General features: G+C 39.8%; 1 protein-coding gene across 1 annotated transcript in view; it reads right to left on the minus strand.

The window, feature by feature from the left end:
* RGS22 (regulator of G protein signaling 22) overlaps window positions 1-8,792 on the minus strand; it is a 119,697-nt gene extending 110,905 nt beyond the window's left edge. The window contains exons 1-4 of the mRNA XM_040625597.1: window positions 8,768-8,792; window positions 6,193-6,343; window positions 3,053-3,119; window positions 311-361 (exon numbers count right to left, since the gene is read on the minus strand). Coding sequence (XP_040481531.1) covers window positions 311-361; window positions 3,053-3,119; window positions 6,193-6,343; window positions 8,768-8,792 — 294 coding nt within the window. The remainder of the gene's footprint in view (window positions 1-310; window positions 362-3,052; window positions 3,120-6,192; window positions 6,344-8,767) is intronic.
* Window positions 8,793-21,324: the final 12,532 nt, after the last annotated feature.

A 21,324-nucleotide genomic window follows, 5' to 3' on the forward strand; every position in this document is an offset into this window, starting at 1 on the left:
AGTGGATAGGAATTACACCAACCAGGATGCACTTATTTTTGCTGCTTCTTCCTAAAGTACACATAGTCTTTCTTTTCTCCTTTCTAAACAGAGCTTCCCACTAAGATGCAATGAAATGGTGGGGTACAGACAATAGAATTCAATGGGTCAAGTCAAAGAGGACCTCTTCAGCCTTCAAGGCAACCAGGCACAGCCAGGGATGGCTGGAGCTTCCAGGATCGTGACCTCTGGTTGTGAGCAACCTGGTTTGGGACTCCTCGTGTCCATCCCCCTCCCTTGGAGAAGGCGATTGATGAGTTACATCCCACACCCACTGCTCCTCTGTAAGACACTGAGCATAGCCAAGGAGTTGCTCAAGCTCCTGGACATAGATTTATTAGCTATCTGCAGAGCATATTACTGTCCCATGAAGCTGCCAGAAGAGTTTGTTTGAGATGTCCAAGAAAACAGTGCACAGCCAAAGGTGCTGACAGCTTGGAGGAAGGGGGGAAGGGAGAGCCTGGAAGGCTACAGATGATGGCCCCAAATCTCTGCCTTCACATATATCAGATATTTCTGTCTATTGGTAACTGATGTATGCCTGTAGTATGCCTAGCCAGGCTACATACAAGGTGATCACTCAAAAAATGTATGAATATACTGCAACATTGTTTCATCATTATTTTGAAATAGTTGATATGAAACATTTTCTTGATTTCTAAATCAATTTGTCTACCCTAAGAAATTTTGACATTATATTTGTCATGAGAAAAAGAACTACTAAATTTTAATTTCAACTCCTGCAATTTTGAACGGTTACAAAAAAAAGTCTAAAAAATTCTAACTCTTATTGGGTGAAACGGTTTCTTACCAACAGAAACTATTCAAGAATTTTAAGAGATCACCATTAAAAAAATCTTGATTGGTAACCACATACAGACATTTCAACCATAAAACTTGATATTAAAAAGTTGCCCACATCCATAAAGGAAATTAAGAAAATAATTCCATTTACAAAGAAATTTGCTGCAAAGAAGTAAGAGAAGACATAAATACATGGAAAAACATACCATGTTTATGAATTGGATGACAATATTAAGATGACAATTCCACTCAAAGCAATCTACAGTTTTGTACTAAAATCCCAATAACATTATTATAACAGATCTCCGCCAAAATCCCAATAATACTATTTTTTGCAGAAATAGAAAAATTCATCCTAAACCTCATATGGAATTTCAAGGGACCTCAAATAGCCAAAACCATCTTGAAAAATAACCAATTTAGAGGACTCACATATCCTGATTTCAATACTTACTTACTACAAAACTACAGTAATCAAAACAGTATGGCATAAAAAACAGAGCTACAGACCACTGGAATAGAGTTCATAAATAAACCCTCTCAGACATGGTCAGATGATTTTCAACAAGGGTGCTAAGACCATTCAGTGTGGAAAGGACACTATTTTTCAACAAATGGTGCTAGAAAACTGAATATCCACATGCAAAAGAATGAAGTTGGACCCTCACCTTATCCCATACACAAAAATTAACTCAAAATGGATGAAAGACCTAAACATAGGAACTAAAACTATAAAATACTTACCAAAAAAAATAAAGATAAATCTTCATGACCTTGTATTTATTTGCCAATGGATTCAAAAGTATGAGCAACAAAAGAAAAAAAATAGACTTTATGAAAATTTAAAAAATTTGTGCATTAAAGGCATCTATTAAGAAAGTGAAAACACAAAAATGGGCAAAGTAAAAAAAAAGAAAGAAAGTGAAAACACCACCTACAGAACATGAGAAAACATCTGCAAATCATATATCTGATAAGCAAGAAAAAGATAAACAATCCAAGTTTTTTAAATGGGCAGAGGTCTTGAATAGACATTTCTCCAAAGAAGATATTCAAATAGTCAATAAGCACGTGAAAAGATCTCATCACTAAAAATAAGAGAAATTAAAATCAAAACCACAATGAGATATCATTTTACATCTACTAAGTGGGTCACAATTTAAAAAAAAAAAGTAAAATAACAACTATTGGTGAGGATGTGGAGAAATTGGAACCTTTGTACACTGGTGGTGGGAATGTGAGATAGTGCAGCTGCTTTGCACAGTGTGACATTCCTCAAATATTAAATATATAATTACCATATGACCCAGCAATTGCAGTTCTGGGTATATGCTCAAAAGAACTGAAAGCAGGAACTCATACAGAATTTTGTACACCCGTGTTCCTAGTGGCATTATTCATAATAGCCAAAAAGTGGAAACAACTCAAATGTCCATTGACATACCAAAGGATAAACAAGATGTGTTTATGGAATGTTATTCAGCCTAAAAAAAAGGAATGAAATTCTGATTCATGCAATAACATGAACTGAAACATGATCCTTGAAAATGTTATACTAAATAAAATAAGCCAGATGCAAAAGGACAAATATTGTATGATTCCACTTAACAGGAGGTACCTAAAATAGTCAAATCTGTGAAGACAGAAAATAGAATAATGGTAACCAGAGGCTTGGGAGGGGTAATGGGAAGTTATTGTCTAATGAATACAGAGCCACCCAGTTGGGCATCCTACTCTTGATTTCGGCTCAGGTCATGATCTCAGGGTAATGAGATTGAGTCCTGCATCAGGCTTTGTGCTCGGCATGGAGCCTGCTTGGGATTCTCTCTCTACCCTCTTATTGTTTCACATTAAAGGTCATCTCTGCAATCAGAAACTATACCACTGTGGGGAATAGTGGCTGACGATGTGTGTCCCCAGTAGTGCCTAATAAAGCGATATGTGCAAGTAATTGCTTAACAATATACTTGTTATATTACTTATTGATGGAACCTCTAATGCAGTTTCTGCAGTTCAAGAAAACATCAGAGAATTTGATTCCAAACAGAGAACTGGACTCCATAGAGATGGAAGAATTCCAAACGGCCTAACACTTTCCAAAGTACCTCCAGGACCTGTCTCAGTTTCCAAATGACTTGCTGGAAACACTTCTGGCACACCCTCCTAAGGAAAGAAAGGGAACTGGGGGAAAAGAAGGAATGGTGCCTACATCCATCTGCTCTTGCCCTCCACCATTTCCACAGAACGCCACCTCTGTGTTTATAAGTTCATTCAACCTACACAAACAACAGAGCATGAATTTGAACAAGCTAAGGATTAGCTAAATATGAATATCATTTTTAACAAGTAAAATACAGTAAATACTGCATGAAGCTAGTCTCTCCCATTTTGATGGTAAAAATAAAGAGATCTGCTTTTTTTTTTTTTTTTACTTCTGCCTTTTTTAAATGGCATCTGCTTTTAAAGTTAATGAAACTGTGGGCTTCATGTACCAGATAATTTTCCGAAAAAGAAATCTTTGGGGGCGCCTGGGTGGCACAGTCGTTAAATGTCTGCCTTCGGCTCAGGGCGTGATCCCGGCGTTCTGGGATCGAGCCCCACATCGGGCTCCTCCACTGGGAGCCTGCTTCTTCCTCTCCCACTCCCCCTGCTTGTGTTTCCTCTCTTGCTGGCTGTCTGTCTCTGTCAAATAAATAAATAAAATCTTAAAAAAAAAAAAATCTTTGTACTACAACATTTTTACAGAGACTACTTTTGAGGAATGACATGCCCTCCTGCATAGTTTCAAACAATTTTTAGGGGTGTCTAGGCTCTGTTGGTTAAGTGTCGACCCTTGGTTTCGGCTCTGGTCATGATCTCGGGGTGGTGGTATTGAGCCCTGGGTTGGGCTCCTTGCTCAGTGGGGAGTCTGCTTAAAAGATTCTCTCCCTCTGCCTCTCCCTCTCCAAAAAAAAAATAAATAAATCTTTTTTTAAAAATTTTAAGGCACAAGAAAAAAATATGATTATTTTGGATTTAAGTCAAGTAATTAAGCCTTTAAAATGAATTTATTTTCTATTTTGAAGTTAAAAATAATTTAGCAGTCACTCTCACTTTAAACTCTTCTCAATGTATACCTAACGCATAATGAAATCCCAATGTAACATAAAGCAGTCTGAACTCTACTTTTCTTGTTATGACAGATTTATATTTTGGTTTTTATGGGATATAAAAATGAAAGGGGCTTGGACAGAGGGAAGTGATGAAAAGAAGCATTCACTTTATCACTTTTATTACTTGAATTATTTATAAGAATATTCATATATTACTTTTATAATTAAAAATATATCCCCAGAGGAACTGATGAGAAAATTGAATGTATTAACATTTTTCTATGTATTTTCCCTGAGAGAATTATCAAAAACCAGTCAAATACAAAGTTAACAAAGACACTGAAGTGGAAGAATGCCAGGAGAGAGGTGCTTAAGAAATACAGAATAGGTATCAAAAGAAACTTCACAAAAGACGATAATAAATGAAACATAGCATAACGTATAGAGAAGTTGAATCACTCTGTTGTACATCTGAAACTAATGCAACAGTGTGTGTCAACTCTAAAAATTTTTTAAATAAAACAAAAAATAAATGAAACAAATCACACTAATTATCATATATGAAAATACCCATCCACCAAAATCTATTAATCATCTAATAGCATATTCTGGACATTGTGCTACACACCACAGGGAATATTAAGATGTACTGAGACCCAGTACCAGACCTGTAGGAATTCACAATTGTGTGAAGACATTGCAAATTTTACACATAAAAAGTTAAAATACATACAAGGCAATGTGTCCCTGACAACAAATGATTGATTCTAAAATTTTTCTAGGCTTCCTTGCAACTAAATGTGGTCATGTAACCAAACTGTGGTCAATGGAATGTAAGCAGAAGTGTTGCATCTTTCTTCTGGAAAGCTAACGCCACTTCTACCTCATAATCCCATCTGACTGCTTCAGCTCCAGCATCACATCCTCATTCCAGCCAGCAGGAAAGAAGAAAAGGGCCTGTTCTCTCCCTGTGCATGTTAGATAGAGTCAGTTAGACCCGGGTTCTAATTGTGGCTTGACCACGTACTAGCTGTGTGATGTAGTGGTCAGTTATCTCATCTCTGTAAACATCAGCTAGAAAATGTAGTCTAATCTAGAAAGCAACGTGTCTAGCATAAATTGTAGGGAAAGGGTAGAATCAATGTGGGGGAGCCAGAGAGCTCTGCCACATTATTTTTCTAAGACTATTAATGAGAAAAAATTATTTTGACAACAGAGGAAAACAGGGGTAAATATATGTGCAAAGGCATGAGTTATTTCATCTACCGATAATCCTGGGTGAGCACATGAATCAGAGGAGCTGGTCACAAACAGGTCTCCACTGCAAGCTGCACAGAGTTCAAAGGCAGTCTGGATGACGTGAGGTTGTCATTGAGGAGGTGACCTGGGCCCTGAAGGGTGTGCAAGACTGGGAAAGAGACGGGGAGGGCAACTGAGACAAAACCCTCACGGCAAAGGCAAGAAGGCAAGAGGAACATTTTGGCAAGAACAGAAGGAATGTGGAAGTACTTTATAATCCCAAAACACTACGAACATTGTCTATCACACGGAAAGTATTAGGAGGTAAGGTTAAAAAAGGCTAAAAAGTTATAGAAAAGATTGTGAATGCCGACAGGAGGTGTTTGACTTTCTGGCTCTGCCAGTTACTAGATGTGTGGCCTCAGGCCAAGTTGGTTAATAGTTGTGGACTTCAACTTCCTCATCAGTGAAACGTGGGTGATTAATAACCACCTAATGGAGCTGTTTTGAGGTTAAATACTAGCCTGTAGTCAGCATTCAATAAATAGGAGGATTAATAAAAGAGTTGAGCAATCAAGGAATGTGGTAATTCTTTAAAAGAGTTAACAGCCATCTGACAGCCAGGGGAGGAGTGACGGGAGGAGGAGAATCTGAAGGTAGACAGAGCAAAACAACATCATCCCGCACAGGCAATGCACAGGAGTTTACACTTTAAGCTTTAGGCCAAGAAAAATTGGAGTCGACAGAGAGAATATTGGAGGCAGTGATATCAGTTAGGACTACTGCCAGAGTGCAGGCCCAGGGATAAGGGCCTGAAATAAGACAGTAGCTGTAAGGATGGAGAAAAAGACCCGTCTAGGAAAGGAACTTGGTAAATGATTGCAGGCGTGAGGTGAAGAAAGGGGGAAAAAGTTCTGGCTTCTTGGACGGCTGAATGGCCAGCGGCATCACTAACCAAAACAAGAAAAAAGGGAAGAAAAACAGCACAGGGCTGAGGGGAGCAAAGAGATAAGCTCACTTTATCACACTCTTGAAAAAGAGAGTGTGAAATATGACTGTGGTGGCGAGGCAGGGACATGCAGATGATGAAGGTGTCCCATAACCCAGCGGATATAGGGTTCTGGCGTCAGAAAAGGTGTCTGGACTGGTGATGTATAGATCTGGAAGTCCTGCGAAATAAGAGTAGCTAAAACTGCAGGAGAAGAAGAGCTCCCCCAGAGGGAGTCTGTGGAACAGAGTCCTGAAGAAGGTCAACACTTTCATGGGCCAAGAAAGAGAAGCCAGAAAGGAGGACATCAACAGGAAAGACGGGAAACTGGGAGATGGTGGTATCAGACACAGCAAGAGAAAGAGGGGTGGCTGATGGAGTCTCTGTGCTGTTACCAGTTCCCAAACAGTTACAAAGACCTGAGGGGTCAGCAGGCTACTCAAATGGTTACGTGCAATGCTGCTGAGTGCTCCTCAAAGAGTTTATGGTGGAATTGTATGGGAAAGACTGGCTTCAGAAATGAGGACCTTCCGCGGGAATGAAGAACAGTCCCGAAGCAGTTTAAAGAAATGTGCCACTACCCAGGGTTACACCAAGACAACAAGAAGATGGGTGGAGTTTCTGGCATTGCTGTTTGTGCCTCTATCTTGATGTCTGTCCGTCTGTCTGTCTGTCTCTCTCTCAGTAGTGCACCAAAGGTCCAGAAGGGTGAAATGAAAGGTGCAAGCAGATACAGCCCCTTGCCCTCTCCTCTCAGAGCCCCTCCCCGCTAGACTGTAAACTTTTTGAGACTTATCTTTAGCATCTAGTAGTGCACTGTGAATATAAAGGCACTCAAGTTTGTTGAATAAAAAGCCAGAAGCAAATAAGATAATTGGCCAACAACAGAAATATGTGCTAGAAGACATAAGCCAAATCGCACAGAGAAGTGGTGAAGGGGAGGAAAAATTCTTCTCTGCCCTAAGGTCTTCCAGCTAGACTAAGAATTGCGTCTACATGAGACAGATTAACAGGAGAAGATCAGATTTAGTAGTGTACACATGGGGAATTCACAAAGACGCGGAAATTCCAAAGATAAGCAAAAGGAGGCATATATGTTGTTCTGACTCAAGGAGAAGCGGAAGGGGGCTGGGACTCCAAGGGAAAGAGCCATTCACAGGAAGATGAAAAAGTAAATGTTTGGTAAACAAATGTGTGCTGGGCCACTCGGAAACAATGGGACGTGGAGGACTTGGATCAAACAGGCCTTGCCGGGTTCCTCCCCGTCTACCTTTCCTCGTTCATACCATAATGTCGTTCTCTGTGCTGATAGTTCTCTTCCTGGATTCTCTACCTAAATTCTTTTTAGGCAGTTGCGAGAGAGGTAAAGAGCTGTTCCTGAATCTGCTGGGTTTCAACCGCTTTTTAACTCAAAATAATCTTCATGCCAAAGTGGCCCATATTGAGACAGCCTGCCCTCAGCCCCTACAGTGGTTAGGGCTCTTGGAATAAAAATCCAGCCTTAGAAGGAAACAGGCCCTGCTACCTCCTATCTGGCTGTTTAACTTTGAGCAAGTTCCTTAAATATCCAACAGGAGTTACAATGGAACCCATCCTAAATATAGCAGTCACCTAGTTATCAAGTATATCACATACTTGGCAAAGTACTTATTACTATTCAACTCACCAGAGGTCTGATCCGAAAACATTTAGTACATTTTTTAAGTAATTATAACTATCAATTGACCACTTGTTATCACTCAGTGCCATCTACGAATGTTTACACAACCAGGGACTGCACCGCCACATCACAATAAAACCATGGAGATGAAACCCAGCTCTCACGGAGTCATGAAAAAGTTTAGAGAAATTAAATGAGGTCATTTATGTAAAAGAACTTTAACAGTAAATAGCATCCACCATAAAAATCAACTGGCCTAAAATGTACCTGTTAAAGAATGTAAAAATGCCTTGTACTCAGCACCACTGCTCCCAAGCCAAAGCTTCTATTCTACTCATTTGGCAAAAAGGGGAAGAGAAAATATACAGCTTTTTTCTACCATCCATGATTTTTAAAAGCCAAGGGGGAAAATAGCCCTCTAAAATTGTACTTACAAATCCTTCTTCTGTAATATCTGGTGGCTCTGAAACAAGATAAAATATGACATTATCTCACTCAAATCTGATTTCCTTTTAAAGTAAATGAAATAATTTGAGACAGCACCTAGCCCTGCTTTATACATGGGCAAGCTCAGTAAAATTTTGGCTCTCTGTTCATTCTCTGCACATGGATTGAATTTTAAGTTGGAATTCAAGGTGGAAGTGGGGAGGAAAGGCCTCTGGAACCCAGCTTGGTCACTAATTCACTGTGACCCTGAAGTTAACCTTGTAGGCTTCCATTATTCCAGCTGCAAAACGGAGAATGAAGCAAGACCAAAGAAGACGGTGCCAATGAGGCAATGCAAACGGGGGTCGTCGGGGGCCGAGGGTAGTGGGAGGGGGTGAAATGCGCAATAAAACGCTGAGAGAGAGCAGTGGAGCCACGTTTTGGAAGGTATGGAAGGGGGGCGCCCGGGCGAGAAGTCACGTCCAGAGGCGGGTGTGTGGTCCCCGCCGCCGCACCTACCCGCGGTGAGCCGCTTCTCGGGCATGCCGCCGCCGTTGCCAGCGCCCGGGGCCCGCGCGGGGCCGTCAGGGCGCCATCGGCCGGCAGCGCCCGTCTGTCCCCGGGAGCGGGAGCCCGAGCGCACGCCGACGCTGAGCTGCGCGCGCGGCCCCCGCCGCCGCCGAGTTGCTATGGAGCTGAGACAATGCGGGCCTGGCGGGCGCCCGAGGCCGGGGCGGCTGCGCGCGCCTTTGCTGGGGGCCCCGGGCAGCCGCAGCGCGTCCTCCTCCGGGACAGGGGCGGACGCCGCCGCCAGGGGTTGGGGGACCCGCGGCTCCAGCCTGTTCCCGCACATTCAAGAGCCTGGCCGCACCGTCCAGGAAACTGGGTGAACGCTGACTAGAAACGAGCCTACGGCGAGTGGGTGCGGGAGTGAGGGCCGGTTGGGCTGGTCCTGAGAAGAGGACGAAGAAAGGGGCGTCGGGCCTCGGGAGTTTGCTTGATACGGAAGGAGGGCACGCAGCGCCTAGCCCATTCCCAGGTGCAGGAAATGCCTACCTCGAAAGTTAAATATTCGTGTGATTTAGGAACTGCATCTGCCCCACCTTTTTGCTTCAATCGGTTACGACGCCTTCATTTTCAAGATATCTAAGCTTTAAACATTACCAGAGGAGGCTGTCGACGACGGGATCAATACATTGAAGATGTCCATAGTGTGTGTTCCGGGAAAAGTTATGATGGAAGTAAAAAGTGAAATTCGAAAAAAGAAAAACTGTACTTCTAATTAAGAGGAGGGGGAGGGGGGTAGGAGAACAAAATTTTTGGAAAAGTCATAATCAACCCAGATCTCCAGTCCAGCCAGATTTCCACCTCCAGTGTCCCCTGCTCCTAAGAACCCTAGACCCAATTGCTTGCTGTACCCACACAGCGGTGGCTCTTCCTTGGATGCTTCCAAATCAAAATACCCAAAAGGAAATCTATATTTTCTCCCATTCCTTATCTTCAAAGATCATCTTTCTGCATAAATCCCGTGTTCAGTAAGTGGTACCTTCATCTACCAGGTGACTCAAGCCGGAAAACCCATATTTAGACAAACACCAGGTCCTGCCAACTCTACCTTAAACTATTTCTGGAATCTGGAATCTTCTCTCCACTCTCATGAACAACCATAGCCTTAGCCAGGCTCCCGTGCAGAGTGTTGTAAAAAGTTCCTTAACTTGTCCCTCTTCCACTGTTTGCTTTCAGTGGAGTTCCCCTTAAATCCATTTCCCTTGCTGAAAGCAAAACAATCTAACTATGACTCTGACCTACTTAAAATCTTCAGTGGCTCCACATTTGCCTCCTACACTGTGTGGGACATCCAGCGCCTGTCAGGATCCTGCAGGTGTGTGAATGCTTGAGCAAGAACGAGTGAGACGATGGGTGCTCGTAGAGCAAGGAACCAGAACGTTCCCCTACCTAGTTATAGTTACTGCCTTTTCAATAGTACATAGGCAAAGAGAAAAACTATAAACCACTACTTGGACCAAACAAAATCAGAGGGCCAAATGAAGTCAAGGGTGAGTAGTGAAAGCAAATAGAAAGGCAAAGTGTGGTGTGAGGCAAAAAATCATGGAAGGGCTTTGTCGGCCCTTGCAAAGAACCCCCCCCCCCAGGTTTCATCCTGAGTGAAATGCATACCATAGAAGTTTTGAGCAGTGAAGTACTATGATGTATTTTTATTTGAAAAGGATCACTCTGGGTGCTATCTAGAGAGTGTAGACAAGAACAAGTAGAAGCAGACAGGAGCTGATAGTGGCTCAGACCAGGGTGGTAGCAGTAACAGGTTTGAGAAGAACTCAGATCCTGCATATATTTTAAAGGTAGAGGCAAGGGTATTCCTGACAAGTTGGTTGTGGGGATGAAACAAAAAGTAGCTGAGAATAACTTAATGACGATGTCAACCAGAAGGCTGGGGTTGCCATCATTGGAGATGGGAAAAGCTGTGGGTGGACCATGTTGTGGGGGAGAGTTTAGGAAGTTTATGAGCCTGGATGCCTGGGTGGCTTAGTCGGTTAAGTGTCTGCCTCTGGCTCAGGTCATGATCCCAGGGTCCTGGGATCAAGCCCTGCTTTGGGCTCCCTGCTCAGCAGAGATCCTGCTTCTCCCTCTCCCTCTGCTGCTCCCCCTGCTTGTGCTCTTTCTCTGATAAATAAATTCTTAAAAAAAAAAAAAAAAAGTCTATGAGCCTTACAAGTGAAGATTCTGAATTTGCAGTTGATATAGAACCCTGGAAGTTAGGAGATGTAAATTTGAGAGCTGACCTATAAATGGGCTGTTTAGGCATTTATTTGCTTGCACTGTTTCTGCCACCAGGGAAGCCCTTCTGGCCTTTTTCAAGCAAAATTTTCTCATTCTTCAATACTCAGCTAGAGGGGCACCTGGGTGGCTCAGTTGGTTAAGCGTCTGCCTTTGGCTCAGGTCATGATCTCAGGGTCCTGGGATCAAGCCCCACATCGGGCTCCTTGCTCAGCCAGGAGTCTGCTTCTCCCTCTGCCCCTCTCCCTGGTTGTGCTCTGTCTCTCTCAAATAAATAAATAAAATCTTAAAAATATATATATACTCAGCTTGAGTGTCATCTTCTGTAGTGTACTTTCATATGAATTCCTTTCACTGGCCTCTCCTATTGTTCCTGTATACTTGGTAACAACTCCTATCTTAAAGCCATATTAATATTAAAACAATCAGTACAGAGAGGTATGCCCACTACCTTCAGTGCCACCTAGCATACAGTAAATTCCTGGTGATTGAAGGAGATCCATCTTATTTGACCCCCAACCCCCACAACCAATCCCCACTACTGAGTGCCTGCCACTCAGTACATATTTGTTGAAATATCTTCTCTGCATTGCAATCATTCCGCACTGCGCCCTGTTCACAGAAAAGGTTTATCCCTGTTTCAGATAACCACACCAATAAGAAGTCAATTGTTTTATCATCAAGTGTTGCTAACACTTATTGCACACTTAACTATGCACTTCCAATAATACTCCTAAGAGATTGGTATTATTATTCCCAACAATCTAGGAAACTGAGCCTTCGGAGGTGAGATAATTTGCTCAAAGACAAACAGCTTTGAAGTGTTGAAGCCACAAGTTGATCCAGGTCTGATTCCAAAGCCTTTGCTCTTTAACAACCATGCTCTGCAGGCTTTCCCTCTAAAAATAATCTCACGAGATTTAAAAAAACATCCCAAGAATCACAAAGACAGTAACTTGAACCCAAATGTGTAGGTTATAAGTTATTCTAGTGTTTTGGTGATTTAATTTTTTTGTAATAGCTTTATTGAAATGTAATTCGTATATCACACAATTCATCTGAAGCATACACTTTAACGATTTTTAATATATTCAAAGTTGTGCAATTATCACCAGAATCAATTTTAGAACATTATTACCTCAAAAAAGCCCCATATCCTTTAGCTATTATCCTCTATTCATCCTTTGCCCACCCCCTAAGCAACCACTAACCTACCTTCTGTCTCTATGTATTTTCCTATTCTGGACATTTCATATAAAAGGAATCATATGTTGGGCTTTCATGACTGGTTTCTTTCACTTAGCATAATGGTTTCTAAGTTTCATCCATATTGTGGCATAAATCAGTACTTCATTCTTTCTTATCGCTGAACAATATTCCATCACGAGGATCTATCACAGGTTGTCCATTCATCAGTTGGTAGACATTGGGTTTTCTACTTTTTGGCTATTATGAATAATGCTTCTATGAACATTGTGTACCAGTTTTTGCGTGGACATATGTTTTCATTTCTCTTGAATATATACCTCGGAGTGGAATTGCTGGGTCAGAGCATAATCCTATATTTGTTTGGCAACTATTTGTAGCTTTTTGAGGAACGGCCGTGATGTTTTCCGTATTGGCTGAGCCATTTATATTACCATCGGGGGAGGGTTAAGGGTCTGGTTTCACCACATCCTCACCGACATTTGTTATCATCTAACTTCTTTATTACAGCCATCCCACTAGGTGTGAAGTGGTTATCTCTTGGTGGGATTGATTCGCATTCCCCTGATGACTAGATTTTAATTTACTTTTAAAATATTTTATTCTGTCTCTGCCCCCCCAAACTAGCTAGTTTTTCCAGAAATGCCTTTTTCTACAACTTGTCTGTATCATTGTTGAAAACTGATGCTGTCCCAAACCAAAAGTTTATAATGGGAATTATATCTACATAAATGGGATTAAGTTTCTGTTTACTCTGATTCTGGGCATATTGTTAGCAAATTTGAAGGATGTATTTGAGATGGCCTTACTTAAAAATAGACTTTGTAGTACACCTGTAGTTCAATTTGGGGAACTCCGAAGGGCATCTCAGTCTCCCTGCAAAACAGCTAAAACTGTTAATGAGAAGCCAACATAACCATGCAACGGAAGTGATACCATGTTAAGTTGCTGTGGACAAAGAAAAATTGATTAGGCTTCAGATATGAGCCCTAAACCAAATGTTTCAGTGGCTGACCTAAATTACAAGGACTTATTGCATTAGGGCTACTCTGTAGCCTGTTCTGGAGGCAAAGCTGCAAAGATTTATTCAATGATTCTCCCAAGTACTGCTGGAGAGATGTGCTAGTGTGGGGGGGAGAGCGGGGGTGTCTCGACAATCAAAAGCAAAACTTCAGGCATCCTACCTGTTTAATGATTTAGAAGTACCAGTCCTTTCTTGAGTTTGATGTGGTAGGGTCCCATTTAAGCCTAGCTCTAAACTTTTCTGAATGTGAACAGGAATAGCACCAAAGGCTGAAATTTATGTCATTGTGGTTTTAATTTTTATTTTTATTTTTATTTTTTTTTTAAAGATTTTATTTATTTATGTGCCAGAGAGACAGCCAGCGAGAGAGGGAACACAGCAGGGGGAGTGGGAGAGGAAGAAGCAGGCTCACAGCGGAAGAGCCCGACGTGGGACTCGATCCCAGATCGCCAGGACCACGCCCTGAGCGGAAGGCAGACGCTTTAACGACTGCGCTACCCAGGTGCCCCTGGTTTTAATTTTTAATGGTAATGAGATTTTTTTTTACATGGCTGAGAGTCTGAATATACAAACGGACAATGGCCAGACCATATATGCCCACAGAACTCTGACTCAAATCTCTGCAGCAACCAGTCTTAGAAACCAAACCACAACCTCTACTGCAATGGACCCAGAATGGTCAAGACATGGTTGGTAACTGCCAGTTTCCCTAATTTCTGTCCCTATTTCCAATTAAGCACCAACGAGAGAAAGCCAAATAAGCTTCCCAAACCAATCACATAGGATGTCCTATAGATTCTAGTTAGCCCGCTTCCTGCTCCCCCATGCCCGCGACCTCCAATCAGAGCATACCTGAAGTCTTCCTCTTTTTGCGCTATACAGCTTTCCCCCTCTCTTGCCTGCCTGCGAGTCTCTACCAAATGCATATGATGGTGGCTGACTCCCTTGCTATAGCAAGCTCTGAATAAATACCCTTTGCTTGTTCTTATTTGGGTGGTACTCATTTATTTCCGCATAGCTAAACCCTTTTTTAATTTTTACACACAAATGAACCAGACCGACAGAACAGAGCAGAATGTTTTTCCTAGGAGCTGGATGGCAACGTCTAATAACATATTATGACAACCCCCGGTGCAGTCCCTCAATAACTGCCGTTGTGCAAGAACAGAAACACAAATTCAAAATTTACATGTGGTTTATTTCCAGTCTCTTTTTGATAATCATTATCTTTCCTTTGTATGAAATTGTATATCTATATTAGATAACAACTACACACATTCGTATCACATTTAACTGGAAAACAACATTTTTTTTTCTATTAAGAGTTCATGATTTTTTGAAGAAGGAATATAATTAGTTTAATACATTCATTAGGCAATTTCTTAACTTATCCAAGATAACTACCATCTGGACCTGCTGGTTTAGATTTATTGTAATTGTCAATATATTCCATTACATTACTTTGCTTCTTGCACAAACTGATGAGATAATTCCACTTTTAACCCTTCCCTTGTTAAAGTTTTAAAACTCTAATATTGCTCTAGGATATTGTAGTTTTTACAAATAGAGAATGCAGTTGACCCTCGAACAATGTGGAGGTAGGGACACCAACCCTCTCTGCACAGTTGAAAATCCACACGTATCTTTTGACTTCCCCAAAACTTAGCTACTAATAGCCTACTGTTGACCAGCAGCCTTACCGGTAATACCAACAGGCAAATGACACATATTTTGTGTGTTATATGTATTACATAGTGAATTCTTACAATAAAGTAAGCTAGGGGAAAAGAAAATATTAAGAAAATCATAAGAAAGAAAATATACTGACAATAGTCTACTTGTATCAAAAAAAAATCTACATATAAGTGGACCCACCCAGTTTAAACCCATGTTGTTAAAGGGTCAACTGTACTTGAAAGTTGCTAAGAGGGTAGATCTTAAATGTTCTCATCACAAAAAAAAAAAAAAAAAAGAGGTAATTATGTGATGGGATGGAGGTGTTAGCTACTACTGTGGTGGTGATCACTGTGCAATATACAAGTGTATCAAACCAATGTTGTACACCTCAAACATCCACAACGCTCTATGTCAATTATATCTCAAGCTGGAAAAAAGGGAAGATCACTTTTCTTCCTTTAATTTAATAGAAGAGCAGTGTCTTGAATATATTACCTCCTTCTTTGGAATACCAAAACAAAAATATCTTTGCTGCCCTAGCACATAAAAATTTAAATATCATGTTAACTTTCGGCATGTGTAGTTTTTTACCACTTAATTCTAAAGTGATGCATATTTCACCTCTAAAGACCAATATCCTCTGCCCCTAAACACCTAATGTGTATATACACTTATACAAACGTACCTATTTTAATTCTCACTCAGCGTATCATTACCATATGGTTCATTATCATATCATGTGATGATCATTCATTCAATGATTCCATTAATATTTGCTCTAGCATCTATCATGTATAAGACATTCTGCTAAAGGAGGTAGAGAGGTGAATAAAACAGTTCTTCTTTTAAGGACCTTGCCAATGGTGGAAGACTACAAGAATTTATTCTTTTATTTTTATCTTTTTTAAGATTACAAGAAGTTATTGCAAATAAGACATGCCAGAGACAGCACAAGAAAGGTATAAATAAACATAGGATTCAAAGAAGGTAAAAATTTCATCTTGGAGAGATCGTCGAAGATGATTCATGGAAAGAAACTAAGGATTAGCTGGGTTTGATGGGATTTAGTACGGCAACAGAGAGGGGAAGTGGGAAAAAGCAGGGGAAATTTAGGAAACAGTAAGGAGTCTAGTTTGGATGGAACAAAGTGGACCGAGTGGAATGGTGAGAGAGATTGCTAGAAAGTTAGGACCATTAGGAGATCCTAAATTCAGCTACATTTTTAGTAGGGAGCAATATAATTGGAGCCACATTTTAGTACAAATAACCTGGCAATGGCTATTTAGGACAGACTTAGATGGGGAGAAAGTAAAAGCAAAGAGACCTGTTAGGAACATTTACTGAATCTAGGCCGGCTGTGATTAGGACCTGAACCAAGCAAGCACCCCCTTTCTGAAGAAATGAGAAAGCCGGAAGGAAATAATTGGTAGCACGCCACCACTGTTCAAAACCAGAACTCACCTCCATGATTCTACTGCTCCCTCCACTCCTCTGGCTCCACTGTTCATGACGAGGGAGCCAGGAGGGCAGAGCTGTTGGGCGAGTAAATACAGATGGCCGAGGCACAGACCCAGCCGCCAACAAGGTGTTCTGTTAAAAGTCATCCCAGAAAACACAGCAATCTTGCAAGACAGCTAAAAATATTTTAATTAGCAACTCTGAGTAATAACTATTAACTAAATTTATTCTGTATGCACTTTAAAAATTAAGTCAAGGAACATTTCCCCTACCTGGCAATGCCACAGTACATCAGCGTCAGAGATATAAGTTAAATTAGCTTTTTTGGAGGAAGGCCAAAAGCACCATAAATGAGTCTTTGGTGCCCCCTTGTGGAATGTTTAGTGTGAGCTTTGAAATATTTACCTTTCACACAGAACCGGTAATGGATTATTCCATCTTTTAAGACATTTAAATTACTTTCTGTATATGTTACACTATTCCTAAGAAACATAATTTAAAATAAGTCCATGTAGGGGCGCCTGGGTGGCACAGCGGTTAAGCGCCTGCCTTCTGCTCAGGGCGTGATCCCAGTGTTCCGGGATCGAGTCCCACATCAGGCTCCTCCGCTATGAGCCTGCTTCTTCCTCTCCCACTCCCCCTGCTTGTGTTCCCTCTCTCGCTGGCTGTCTCTCTCTCTGTCAAATAAATAAATAAAATCTTTAAAAAAAATAAATAAATAAAATAAAATAAAATAAGTCCATGTAAATAATTTAATTCAAACAACAAACATAAAAGACAGAATGTTGAAAATGTTCAGTAAATTTTTGTCATCAATTTATGACAATTTTGTTTTGTGAATCATAAATTAAGCAAAGGTAATGGAAAAACTCAGCTTTACACCGTGCTAAGTAAGTATCAAAACTGTTTTCTCAATAGCACTTCTACCCTGAAATTATTGCTAACAAATCCATAAGACTTTATTAAGTACTTAAATATCTGGAATAATTGTAAACATCCATGTTTGTGCCCATAGAAGTGCTAGTATAAAATGATCAGGTAAATTTTAAAGTGTTGTTTCTCTTTATATCACTTATCACAAGTTTCTGACCATTTAATTATTCAAACTAGGGAATGAAAAATAGGAAATTCCTGTCTTTCCTGGAGACAAGTAGAAGTCAAAAAGAAAAAATATTCTTATCCATTAGTTAACAAGGCTGTCAAGGGGGTAAAGATAGATTCTTATTCTAAATCAGAAGAAGGTAGAGTGTTTGTTGATTTTCCCCAGATTTAACACTCCTTCTTTCCCTTATGTCCTTATTAAGCAGTGGGAAAAATACCAAAATAAAGTGCCAAATTTAATCATCCCTCTTCTATTGGAATCGTTTTGGAAATGCAAAGTAGATCTATCAATAACTGGTATATTTTTTCTTATTACTTTCACTCAATAATCAAAATCTGTAAGAAGGTAGTAATGACTGGAATGTATTAATACTAATTTTCATGCCTTGTGTCTTTAGATTACAAAGACCTTGGGACTGGAGAAGCAGCCTTTCTCTGGAACTGAGCTCTCAGATAATAGTTTATTCATGTAATTCATTTAGTTTTTCAAATTATAAAACTGTGAGGAACTACAGAGCTAAGAAACTACTTTAGGTCAGAACTGTTTTAAGTTAGAATTTTTTTCCTGACATACCAATGGATTTTCCTCTAATGGCAAAACAACCTTCCATTTAGGACATGGTAATTATACGCATATTGAATTTACCAACAGGGATTCTGCAGAGGTCTCGTCATGTACAAGAGGCAGAGACCTCTGGTGGAATCTTGCCTCCCCCACTTGTTGTCTAAATGGTCTTAGATTATTTAACCTGATTCTTGGCTTCCCGATACATAAAAGGAATAAGATAATAACTGCCTTATAGAGTCAATGTGAGGAATAAATGAGTTAACGCATATAAGGGATTTAGGACAGTGTCTACACAGAGTAAACACTCAATTTATAATCAGGTGAATTTTTTTTAAAAAAGATTTTATCTGTTTGTCAGAGAGAGAGAGAAAGGAGAGAGAGCACAAGCAAGGGGAACAGCAGGCAGAGGGAGAAGCAAGATCCCTGCTGAGCAAGGAGCCCAATGTGGGACTCGATCCCAGAACCCCGGGATCATGACCTGAGTTGAAGACAGACACTTAACTCACTGAGCCGCCCAAGCACCCCAGATGAATTTTTTTTAAGCAGACATTTTTTACAAGCACGCTAGACGCTGGCTTTATAATTTCATTCAGCATAATGCTAATGATATCAAGATCATATATTCTATCCCCACAAATGGTATTTTGTTTTATTCTATTCATATTTAGCCAAATGCATAGCCATACAGACTATTGTAACACTTAGAGTTTCAACAGTGATCAATTCTCTTAATTTCTCTCGTTTATAGACAGAAGAAATAGGCTCAGAATCAACAAGTGACTTGCATAAAGTCACAGCCAGTAAGTAGTTTAGAATACCTACTCCAGCTTTTTGACTCCTAGTCTAGTGCTCTTTCCATTACACTCTCACAAACTGTAAGAACAGTAGCTAAAAGGAGTAAACCAAAAAATCCACTGATCACATGTGTGAAGCAATTTGAGAAATCATTTAGATCTCACTTTTTTGTGTGATGAAGCATTAATCACTAAGATCAAAATATTATGAAATGAACAGATCATTAGGGTTGAGTTGTAATGGTTTACTTGACAAAAATTACTAGTAGCATTAAAAAAAATCGACTCATTCAATTCTTGTTAAGCACCTTGTACTTGCCTGGCACGGGGTGAGGCGCTAGGGATGCAACAGTTTTTAAATCAAACATGATACGGTCCAGGTCTTCACAGAGCTGATAGTCTCATGGGGAAAGAAAATTAACAAACAATTTAAATAAACTAAATGCTGTGACAGGGGACACACAGGGCGCCACGGGAGCAAACAGCCAAGGTGACTGCTCCAGTCAGCTGCTGTAACACATAGTGATTTACAATAATTTGGAGAATGCTGATTATTTTCTGGATAGCTAAAGCCTTTGTTTACTAAAGTTATTCAGGAACACTGTTATGATTTTCTTCTAGTTAACTTACCTCTTGACCCCGTCACAAACACAAAGCCTACCAATAAAAAGCTTATCTTTTGAGTTCCTACTCTGATCTTTTTTTCTTCAGAATTTTTATTATGAAATCATTCAAATATGTGGTACTAAGTCCTTACATTGTTTTACTCTTAACTACTTGATCATGGTACTCAAATCCCAATCAAAACCAGATATATAAATAATTTGAAACTCCACTGATAACAGTACCTGCAGTAGACAAGAATACATGGAGATAACTGATTTCTAAAACGAAATGTGGTAAAATCTACATTTTCAACAGCAGAGTAAGATAAAATATTACATTTGAATAGACTGAGTGGCCACGAGACCACACAGGTGATCACACGGAGAGGGCAGCGTGATTGCACCAGATGAGACAGCTGCAAAGTGCTTCCTAATGGACAGGAAAGAGGATTCCAGAGTCTCACACTGCAATACTGATAATTTCAAGTATAAAGAGACAAAAGAAATGCTTATGCTTCCTTTCTCATTTTCTGTAATAGAATAATAAAAATCCATAGGATATTGGGAAATAAACATTTTAAATCACATAAAATAGAAAATCTTGCACTTCATTTTAAAAAAACATATCATGAAGCTGGACCTGTGATTTTTACAACTTAAGAAGTCTCTTCTGAAATGGCATTTAGGCCAGGTAGAAATCAAGAGCATAAAATAGCAAAAATGTTCATATGACAGAAGATATGATTTGATCTGAGCCCCAGAAAGAGAGGTCAAAGACAGGTAGTCAGATTAAATGAAAGAGCTGTCTTCAGCAGTTAAAAGAATCAAGACTGGGAATAAGTTTCCTAAATGCAAAGCAACTTGAATTAACAATGTTTATTAACAATGTCAATAAGTATATTGACCCTGATGTGGAAGATACCTCAGGAAATTAAATGACACTGAGAACTAAATGATTAGAATCAACTGAATCAGAAAATTTGATATAAAATTTATAGACTGTGTAACTTATTAAAGACAACTGACTTTTTATTTATTTATATTTAACCTCCAAAAATTCTTTGTGGAATTAGAAAGGATATAGATAAAATTTAATATTTAGCAGCTAAAATTTTCTGTGAGTTAAGCAACAAATTAAAATTTAGGGCAGATTTTTCCAAATATATCTATATCTAGGGGCACCTGGCTGGCTCAGTCGGTTGAGTGTCCGATTCTTGATTTCAGTTCAGGTCATGATTTCAGGGTGGTGGGCTGTAGCCCCATATCGGGCTCCACACAGAGTCTGCTTGTCCCTCTCCCTCTGCCCCTACCCCCACTCACCTGTCCCCCACCCTCTAAAATAAATAAGTGAATAAAATCTTTAAAAAAATTTTTTTAAAAACCAAATATATCTATTATCTTTCACACTTTAAAATTGTTTTATTAAAATACTGTGTAAGAAGAGCTACATTTTAAATCTGTGTGTACAGCATATACACAGACATATGCACACAGCAGTTACCTAAAGACAAACAAAATATGAAACCATCGTCAAATTTTTCCCTGGTCTTAGTAATTTGCTGAACAATAGAACTTACCTCTTTCTTGCTGCTATTCTGTAAATGGAACGTGCTACCTCCAACCATCTTTGGAAAGAGGTATATTATAAACAATTCAGTGAATTTTCTTATTTAAGAAACCCAAGCTAAAACTAACTGTTGAGGAAAAAGAATCAACAACAATCTTTTCTAACTAGTCCAAATCTGTCACGATACTGAGACCCAGGCTAGATTAAACAAATGGAATCTGCGATTATAGTTCTGGAATTTTAAAAAGCGCTTAAATGAAATGCATGACTTATAAGGGTT

This window comes from Ursus maritimus, unplaced genomic scaffold, assembly GCF_017311325.1.
Source record: "Ursus maritimus isolate PB19 unplaced genomic scaffold, ASM1731132v1 scaffold_9, whole genome shotgun sequence".
Classification (NCBI taxonomy): domain Eukaryota; kingdom Metazoa; phylum Chordata; class Mammalia; order Carnivora; family Ursidae; genus Ursus; species Ursus maritimus.